We start from the raw sequence: 11,061 nt of genomic DNA, 5'->3' as shown, positions 1-11,061 counted from the left end.
TCGAAAAGATTTGAATTACACTACAAACTTGTGTAGTGAGTTCAATCAGTAGCCGTGCTGGATGGATGGATGGATAAGTCTACAAATTTGTCAATGGAGTAATGTCGACTTGGATATCAAAGTACTAATAGAAGGAGACATGGGAAAGAATGAGGACGAGGAGGAGAAGAGTAAAAGAAGAATGAAAGGAGGAGGAGTAAGAAAAGAATAAAAGGAGGAGGAGTAAGAATGAAAGGAGGAGGAGGAGTAAGAAAAGAATGAAAGGAGGAGGAGTAAGAAAAGAATGAAAGGAGGAGGAGTAAGAAAAGAATGAAAGGAGGAGGAGTAAGAAAAGTTGGTTGGTTGTTTTTGTTTTACGGCATATCAATCCTTTTCAGGTTATTTAATGCCAAATCAATAGATTGAAGAAAATTTTTTAATAGAATATATTTGTTGTTTTCAAGTTGATTTCTATTTAACCCATAGTTGGGACCCTAACAAGTACTACAACTCTGGGTTAGAGTGGACCTGGGAGCAATGGCAATTAAAGGGTGGCTCCACACTCCTCAAAGCCCGCAAGCTGGGGTCTCACCACTGGATATAGTTTAAGATTATATCCAGGACCAAGTAAGAAAAGGATGAAAGGAGGAGGAAGAGGAGCAAAAGTGGGTATCAGATGGTGAGGAGGAAGAGAGTGTACGATTTAAAAAAAAAAAAATAAATGAACAATCGAAATTTTTCTTTTGAGATTTTGAGCAATATCTGTTCATTCAAGCATATTTTATGGCTGAAAGACTTTGAGGTGCAGATAAACATGGCAATAAATCTCGGAAGCTTGTTGTTGGAGGAGGGGTACTCATTGTTCAATATTATATTATTGCTTTTCTTGCAAGGTTAATTAAAAAATACAAAACAATTAAACATGAGTGGTCAGGCAAATAATCAGTGAGTTTTAAGGTTCACTTTCTTTAAAATATTGTTTTAGAGAGAGAGAGAGAGAGGAAAAGTGAAAACGAGAGGGTGAGCAAAAGAGACAGAAACAATGTCACAAACAAAGACGAGAGAGAGAGAGAGAGAGAGAGAGAGAGAGAGAGAGAGAGAGAGAGAGTTAAAAATAACGAATTACCTGCAAATAAAACTAGTCTCCAGATTGAATACCTCATATTAAAATTAATAAGCTGATATAAAAGAAATAATTAACATTCATTTACCATTCTGTCAATTTAAAAAAACATTGTGTAAAGTTTTGCTATTCATGTCAAATGCAAACAGGTGCTTTCAGTGGACATTGTTAGGTTCAAAGTTGCTTTAAAAAAACAAAGAGACCATCTCTTCATTAATTCATATCATCATAACATATGAAAACATTTGAAATTAAAGGGAGATAATTCATTCAAATACGATTTAGCAGTAGTAATACTTTTCTCAGTGTGTGCGCACATATATATATATATATATATAAATAAAATGAAAAAAATGGCAATCGTTTTTTATTGATTATTAATTAGAAAAGTTTGAACTAAGACATAAATTAAAAAAAATGTATAAAATAAAGTTACAAATTTATATTTTACCTTTTTTATAAAATAAAACTCACCTAAAATTCTTTCATAAAATTTGGAGATTTCATAAATTTATTTTAAATGAAGGAAGCTTATATATATATATATATATATATATATATATATATATATATATATATATATATATATATTGTTATTATATATAAACAAAAATATTTGATTAACTCATGTGTGTGTGTGTGGAGGAGTCAAAATGAATTAGAGGAATTCTTTAAAAGTAGACTTACTTGCAAAGCTCAACAATTGAGGTGGAGCTTATATAGAAAATAAAAAATACTATAAAAATATATCCTAATGCATATTAATTTATGCAGTTGATTCAATATGGAGATTACATCATTTAGGGGTGTGAGATAAATATGTACATCTCCTATCTTCATCTCACACTCCATCATTTCAATCCTAATGTAGTTATCGCTAGACGTCACATCTCTAATATGTTAACCAGTACCTTCTCTCCTCTTCTGATGAAAAGCATTACGCTTCGAGCTACCTAGGTATAAAAGTATATTTATCCCACACCCCTAACTAATGTAATCTCCCTATTGAATCAACAATTGAACTTATATGCATTAGTATATATTTTTATAGTGTTTTTTTTTTCTTTTTTCTCTTCTAAAGGGTAAAACACTAGTGTGTGTAGGTATTAAAAAATAATTATAGTAATAATTATGTCAGCCCTTTTAAAAACTTGGTTCTTATTGTTGAGCACTTTATATTGAAATGAAATAAATCAGTCACTCGAGCCCACATGCACAGATCATGATGCTGAAATTATAAGAACACTCTCGGCCATCTTGAATGACTTTTACGATTTATTATATAAATATTAATTTCAACTCTGAGCGCTTTGTTCTTTGCTAATGGAGTTAGAGATAGGCTTGTGGCCAGGTTCGAATCTCCCGCTCGGCGGTAATCATGACTCCCTGCACTGATGATTACTGCAAGGTTGAAACACTCATATGTGTAGATATTGAAAATAATAATTATATATTATTACCATAATAATTTTTAAATACCTACAGACATTAGTGTTTCATTCTTTGGGGAATCATCAGTGCAAGGTGTCACGATTACCGCCGGTCAGGATATGTATGCATATGTTTGCTCGTCTGTCAGACCATATTTGATGTTTCCGTGTTCAGCATAAAAGCGAGTTTTTAATGATCATCTCATCAGGCTAATTAGCAGCACAAATGACTTGCAAAGTGATCCAGCATTTTCCACCACAATTCACAATATAAAGAATGATTTTGTGGACCGTTCATCCAATCTCCATTAATTAATAATTAGGAGATATCTTAATCATTCTAAACTAATATTCCACTCATCGATACACACAACCTCCTCCTCCTCTAACCATTTTTCTATTCAATTTCACAACCAGATTTGTCTGCTTTAAGTTATTTTCTCAAATACTTTTGGCTAAGCTGGCCTCAAACTTTGGTAGTGCAACAAATTGAGAAGGAAAATTCAGACATAACACCAAATCTTCTCTGCTTATCCAAGCATTGCTTCTGATTTCCTTGTATTTTTCTTTGCCACCGAACTCAAAGCAATGCTGGTTTAGAACTGCAGTTAGTAGTTACACAACTTCTGTTTCACTATAAACAACTCATGGCGCAAACATTATTCCCGAGGGTTTCCTTTGTCTTTTAAAATAAGGAGACTTCAAAAGTAGTGGCTCAGCATTTAAAAAATTTGTTTTTGCTCGTAGTGAAAATAAAAGTATCAAAATTCTTTAAATACTCATAATAGAAATTAAAGTAATAAAGAATCCCACCCCTCTTATATTGCAAACAGATTCTATGTTTCTGATTTTTCTTCCGGTAGACAAAACTTTTAAACAAATTTCTCTCATAATCCTTACTTTAAAAATATAACCTATGATTCAAATATGTATCAGTTTAAAAATAAAATCATTTAATATATTCTCCAATCATAAAAATGATTATAAGCTAATATTTCAATAAATTATGTCATTGTGTGTTGGAAATTAGTTGACATTTTAAAAAAATGCTTATTTCAGGTGTTGGCTGCCCTTAAGAAATATACAAGCATTAGAATAGTTTGCAAGACATGTTTTTTCTTAATTTATTTATTGCAGACTATTATCCTCATCTTTCTTAGATGTTGTTTCACAATGTTTCGGCCAACTATCCCTTTGGCCTTCGTTAGGTGGTAACTGCGACGGGATAGGAACTCTGAATCTCCTAACTGCCTCTGGCCGGCTTTGGGTAGGAAAACGTGGTGAGACGACAACAACTATGGATGGCAGTAATTGCTGAGAATGCAGTTAGGATGACGAAGGCCAGAGGAATAGTTGGCCGAAACGTTGTGAAACAACAATTAAGAAAGATGAAGATAATAGTCCGCAATAAATAAATTAATAAATAATACTCATCTCAATAATGAATTCCAATTAAAAAATAAAAAAATGATTTTTTTCTTTTTTTCTTGTAAAAAACCATCATCTCTAAGAGAAAGTGAAACAATTTGTTAAAAATGTCATAAAATAGGCCAAGTAAAAATAATGGTAGTGTAAAAAAAAATGACATGAAACAGAAGAAAAATGGTAGAATATAAAAAAAAATCTGCAATTGGAAAGAAAATGGAAGAATAAATATATATATTTTTTTTTGTCCAGTATTTTTTTTTTTTTTACACTTTAAGTAGATATTTCTGTAGTTTTGGTAGCAATTCTTGGAAGATGGAAGAATGTTTTTTGTTTTGTTTAATACATTGTTCAATATTCTTCAATAGAATCGGTTGAAGAAGAATAAAAAAAAAAAAATGAAAAAATGGAAGTGGATGAATGATTGGTTTACGATTCAAGTTCAATTTTTGTAATTTTTTTTTTGTTCTTTGCATTTTCCAGTTTTTTTGTTTATATCCTTTTTTTTGTCCTTTTTGTTGTTTTGTTTTATGACTAGAAATATTCAGACATGATTTTCCAAATGATTGATTTTTCTAAACATTTGAAAAAAATTTAAATAAGATTTTTTTTAAATTCATACATAGATATACATATGGTAAAAAAATAAATGTAAAACGTTCGAGCTGTTGTGTTTTTTTTTTTTTTTCAGAACTTGATAAAGAAAAAAAAAAAAAAAATGAAAATTAAAAAAATACCCCCCTCTTCTTCCTGTCATGGACTTTGTGTGGGCCATTTGATACCAAGAACTTTTCCTATTGCCATCTTTTAGACTCTCGTAGGTTCTTGGCATTTCACACATACCGTACTTACTGGTCTTGCCCAACATTAACATACATTCCTTTTTCTGAAATTATGAAAAGAGCACAAAAAAAATAAGCTCTTTTAAGTTTTACATTTTAAAAAATCTTTTTCACCATATTTATTTGTATAGCAGATATGATCGCTCATTATATATATATATATATATATATATAGATATATATATATAGATATATATATATATATATATATATATATATATTTATTGTTGATTTTTTAAACGACAATACAGCATCTTCACCTGGAAGATCTTTTCTTAGAAAATCGCCCATATTTTATTTGGACATAAACAAATAATTTTTATTTATTTATTTATGTATTATTTTACTTATAAAACACCAGACCGTAATACATATGGTCCAAGGTTTAATTCCTTGAAAAAGTAAAGCTACGCTGAAGAGATATAGGATCTCGAAACATGCATGCCAGTAGATTACCGTTTTATAAGTAAAATAAAAATTAAAAAATAAATAAATAAAATATTATTTGTTTACATCCGAATAAAATATGGGCGATTTTCTAAGAAAAAGATCTTCAAAGTGAAGATGCTAATTAACTGTATTAGCGTTTATAAAATCAACAAGCAATATACATGAGTTTAAAAATGATAAAAAATAACAGTAAAATTATCTTGGACTTTATGGCGTAACGGATAATGCACCAGACCATAATACATATGACCTAAGGTTCGATTCCTAGAAACCGTCAAGCTACGCTGAAGACAGATAGGATCTCGAAACATGCATGTCCGTAGATTACTGTTTTATAAGTAAAATATGTGTGCGTGTTCCTTTCTCACACACTATTTTTTGGTGAAAATCAGATTTGTTCGCTGATCCTTTTCCTTTCTTCCTCCTTTTTCAAAATGTCTCATTCAAATACAAAATCAACTCCCTTTTCCAAATTGTTTTTTTTTTTGGTTTTTAAATCATGCACAATTTTAATCTGAAAGAAAAGTTTTTTTTCTCCTCTTTCCGAACCAATTATTTATGAGCAGCATTCCTTTGTTTGTATTATTTTTTTTTTTTTTTTTAATATTTGACTAGAAGCTCATCTTTTTTTTTTTTTTTTTTCTTTAAATCAGAACTGGAAAGATTGTGTCCATAAAAGGATTTCACCAAACAAAGTCTTAGAGGGGAAGAGGCGGAAAAAAAAAAAAAATAAATGGCTTATACAATGGCCTGACGAATATATCAAGAAGAGAGAATAATTGAAGGAACATGCAATGTTAGAACAAGCTAGCCCCCTCCCCCCACACTAAAAACAAGAAATAACAATTTATGAAAGTATTAAAGCTCCTTCAAGCAATTCAATTTTTTTTAATATTGGAAAAAAATTTTTGTCTTCCTTTTTTGGATTATGTAGGGAATAGGTCCTGCGTATTTTGTTTGTTTGTTTGCTTTTTTTATGCTGTTTTTTCTTCTTCTTTGTCAAGGTTTTTAAATATATTCTAAATTCTACCTCTTCTTTTTTAATTTTAAATAAAATATATCTTTTAAATTTAACAAATAATATTTCAAAAGGCAAAAAAAGAACTTAAAAAAATTATTTGTTTTAGGCAAAAATATTTTTTGAAATTTTAAATAAAATACAGAAGTAATTTAATTTTTTGTATATATCAAAAAATTTTCTCTTGCTTTTTTTTTTTATTTTTGTTGAATCTTTTAATTTAAATATTTCCTACATCTAACTCATTTTTTTAATTCAGTAAAAATATATATGCATTTTTTTCATAGAATTAAAAAAAAAACATTTTGAAAGATAAGAAAAAAAAAGGAGAAAATCATTTGCATTTTGGCAGGCAGTGAGTAGCAAAATAGATTTTGAACATTTGATTGGCTAATTTTACAGAGTGGAAGGAGGAGGAAGAGAAACAACAGGTGGAGGTAGTGACTGAGTAAAAAAAAAAAAATAAAATAAAGTAATGGGAAGAGGTATAAGAGAATTAGTAGGAGGAGGAAGGAATAAGTTGTTGAATTTAAAATATGAGAAGATTGTAGTTCCTCTTTTTTGTTCACCCTCCATTAAAAAAAATTCCAACAAAAGATGGAGGTAATCAAAGTAAAAAAAAAAAAAAAAAAAAAAAAAAAAAAAAAAAAAAAAAAAGAAGCATTTATGCATATAAATGGATGGAAGGGAGTAATAAAAAAAAAATGGTGTGTTTGACATACATCAAATAATGATGATATTAATCATCATTATTAAAAAGAAGAAAATGATGTGGATGATGATTTTTGATGATGAGGATGATCATTCAGTCAAGTGTTATCAGCTTCTTTGCCATTTTTGGTCACTGCAGTTTCTGCAAACACAATTTATCCTCTCCTCACAGGATACGCCCCCCCCCTAAAAAAAAAAAAAAAAAAAAGTTCCAATCTTTCGCCTTTGCCCCGTGTATGACCACATCGTAGGCACACATACCAGCAAGTATGTAGCAATCCCAATGAGGCAAGCGGAAAATGTGTAAATACTGCAGATTGATGATAGGTGATGGATGATAAACAGCTGAAGGGTACAGAGCTGGAGAAGTTGTCACCAGGAATTTTGACCCAAACAGGAATTTTCAAAGAATAAAAAAAGGGACATTTTCTCGATGGTTAGAGGCAAGGACTACTGGGAGTGTGAACATCAGAGTATGTTTCATCACCAAAAGGAGCATCACTGAAAGATGAAGAAAAAAGATTCAATAATTAGAATTTATCAAACAAAATACATAAAAATTGAAGCAGTGTTATATTCACTAGCAACTTACTCTGTGTTGTTTGGGAGTGTGAATAATAAAAAAAGAATAGTTAAAAAAGAAAATGTGCATAACATGTTTGTTTTTAGAATTTTTTAATACGGATTCAGAACCTGAGCCAAGTCATGTTGGCATCTATTGGAAGTTTATAGTACTCTGCCAGGAAAAAAAACAACATGATTAGCCAATCAGCAAACAACAAAATTGTAAATAGGGGGTGGTGGGTGGCGGGGTAAACAAAAAAACAAAACACTTTTTTTTTTTAAACACTTTTCTCAAAAAAAAAAAAAAAAAAAAGAAATAAAAAAGAAGCTAAGTATGCAAGGTCCCCTCTAGGCGTGAATAAATTCGCTCTGGCAAAAATTCATTTTCACCATGAATAATGTTTGAGCTAAATTTTTAAAAAATCCAAGGCATAGTTATTGAGAAAAGTGCAATGAGAGTGAATTATTAGGTCCAATCTCTGTCAGAAAACACAAAATTGTTTTCAATCACAGTTGTTTCCTTAAAAGAAAGATATTTCTTTGAAACATTTGTTAAAAAGCTTTTAATATACTTTTCTTGAAAAAAAAATTTTTTAATATACTTTTCTTGAAAAAAAGATTTTTTAATATACTTTTCTTGACAAATATTTTTTTAATATACTTTTCTTGACAAATATTTTTTTAATATACTTTTCTTGACAAATATTTTTTTAATATACTTTTCTTGACAAATATTATTTTTAATATACTTTTCTTGACAAATATTATTTTTAATATACTTTTCTTGAAAAAACATTTTTCCAAATATACTTTTCTTGAAAAAACATTTTTCCAAATATACTTTTCTTGAAAAAACATTTTTCCAAATATACTTTTCTTGAAAAACCATTTTTCCAAATATACTTTTCTTGAAAAAACATTTTTCCAAATATACTTTTCTTGAAAAAACATTTTTCCAAATATACTTTTCTTGTAAAAAAAAATTTAATATACTTTTCTTGTAAAAAAAAATTTAATATACTTTTCTTGTAAAAAAAAATTTAATATACTTTTCTTGTAAAAAAAAAATTTAATATACTTTTCTTGTAAAAAAAAAATTAAAGTTTGATACTAAGACTAAAATCATTATTTTAGTCCTAGTATCAGCAGTAGAAGATTTTTTCTTAAAAGAAAACAAAATAAAACAAAAGAATCGTTTTTGGGCATCGGAAAATAGACACAAATTTTTCCGATTCTGATACTGATACTCCAAAAAGTCCTGATTTTTTTTTGATTCCCGATTCTGATTAACATCCCAACACTAATTTCTACCCAGTTATGGCTGATGGAACGAGGGCATTCTACCCCCATGGATTAAATAAAAGATTCTGTGCTAATTCCCATGTCCAACAGAAAGAGTTCAGAGTTTGACAAGACACACCTGAAGAAAGCCGGAGGTTATATCAGCCAAAATCGGTGAAAATAACACTCAAGATGAGAACAGTAGTCTAAATAATCCAAATAATGCAGATTATTAATCCTCATCTCAAAAATTAAAAAAAACAAAAAACATAAACCATTAAAAAAAGAGAGAAAAAAGACCCCCCCATCCCCTCATTCCATGTAGTTTCTGACTCATACACAAAAACTTACACAGAATCACAATTTAAATAAGTGGCTAAGGCTGAACCTTGAGAGCTCACTAAAATCAGGGGCTCCTGCAATCCATTTTCTTCTTTTAGTATCACATGTTAATGTTATGGCTATTGCAAACCAACTTATATCATGACCACAATTAACTTATATGAATCCTATTTGATACAAAAGATGCTCAGGTGTCATAATGCTGTATTCCTGTGTCTCTTTTATAAGTACTTTAATGGAATGTGTTCTGATGAACTCATAGTACTTGTGTCCCCTCGACATACATACTTCAGACTAACCTGACAAGCAGCAAAATCTCACCCCTTAACTTAGCAATACACATGGCCAATAAAATGCTTTGAATAATCACAGATTTCAAGGGGTTTCTGCTAAAATAGTCATATTTTAAAAACCAGAGCACTTTATGTCTTCAAAATACCACCATTTTGTTCGGAAATGAATATACTTTCAAATGAATTAGTAAATAATAACATACATTATATATTTTTAGAGTTTTAAGCAAATAAAGTGATAAAAATGTGAACATCATAAAACAGCATTTTTGATAAGATTTTGTAACGACCCCCCCCCCCTGATTTGTAAACACTTGTACAGTGTTTCTGTTAAGAATTTTTTAATGAAATTTGGAAATTAGCCAAAAGAGATGTCATTTTTAATAGTTTCGAGTGTCTGAAGTTCATTTGACCACTCGTTTTTTTGTTGTGTTAAAAAAAAAAAAAAAAAGATTTCAAAATGACGTGTATGGAAAATTTTGAAAAAAATTTTCTTTGGACACCCACTATTAAATAAAACAATCTTTTTACTATATTTATTTGTTAAAATGATAATTGGATAGTTTTTTCATTAGTGGTACGTAGCAATTTAAAAACATGATATCCGAAAAAAAATCGTAATGAATTTGAACCTAGACTGATGTAGTATTAGTAATAGCATCAGCAGCAGTGATAGCATGGCGTAAACAGACATTTTTTTTTGTTGTTGATTTCCGGATCGATTCTTTTTTTTATTCAATTGAAAATCTGGTTATAAAACAAATTCCTTACATGTTTAGTTAGAGCTATTTTGTTATCAGCCATATAAATATTTTTAAAAATTGAGTAGTAGTCAAATTTTAAAATATTTGAACAACCGAAGATGTGAAATACGATTGTTTTGATTCATGTGCATGAGCGGTACACACTTCTAATTTTTATCTTTTAAAAAGTGTTTTAAGTGGATTATTATCGAATGGAAACTAATCTACCTGATTCTTTAAAAAAAAAAAAAAAAAACTCGCTTAATCCTATGTCTAACCCTAGGTACGAGTGGCAAGCCTCCTCCTAAAACCTTTAATCTTAACAATAACACTAAGTAGCAGAGCTTCCTCTATAAGCTCATATAAGCATAAAAAAGCATAAAAAACGTTTAAGAAAAGTACACGTAATTAATCTCCCATAAAAAAAATAAATCGGTCAACTGTCCTAAAATGCTAGGATGGTCTTAAAATGGTGAATTATTTTACATTTATGTGAAACCAACTCCACTCTAAATTCTAAAATAGTTTTTTTTTTTGGTTTCTATCAAGTCTTCAGGATGTTCACACATAATTTTCTTTAGCCCCATCATTAACCCAAAGTCAGAGTGGCACCCCCCTCCCCCAATCTTCTCATAATTGCACAAAGACCCTCTTAAAAACCACACATAATCGCCTTTTAGAAAAAAACCCAAAAATACGCCCAAGATTTATCTATCATAGGAAAAAGGAGAGGAGGGTAACTGCCCTAAAACGCTTGAATGATTCAAAATGAGAAATCATTTTACATTAAATTCTAAAATAATTTTTGTTTATCTTTTATTAAAGTTTTTCAAGTTGTTCACATGCAATTGTCTATAAAG

General features: G+C 29.5%; 1 protein-coding gene across 1 annotated transcript in view; it reads right to left on the bottom strand.

Annotated features, from left to right (window-relative positions):
- Window positions 1-4,174: 4,174 nt before the first annotated feature.
- Window positions 4,175-11,061, bottom strand: part of LOC145297508 (ras GTPase-activating protein 3-like) — a 471,570-nt gene continuing 464,683 nt past the window's right edge. The window contains exon 25 of the mRNA XM_080143408.1: window positions 4,175-7,479. Within this exon, the coding sequence (XP_079999534.1) occupies window positions 7,416-7,479 (64 nt within the window). The 3' untranslated portion in view covers window positions 4,175-7,415. The remainder of the gene's footprint in view (window positions 7,480-11,061) is intronic.

The sequence above is a fragment of the Euprymna scolopes genome, chromosome 18 (assembly GCF_053919585.1).
Source record: "Euprymna scolopes isolate OS-2025 chromosome 18, ASM5391958v1, whole genome shotgun sequence".
Taxonomy (NCBI): Eukaryota; Metazoa; Mollusca; class Cephalopoda; order Sepiida; family Sepiolidae; genus Euprymna; species Euprymna scolopes.
This window is presented reverse-complemented; position numbering and strand designations above follow the sequence as displayed.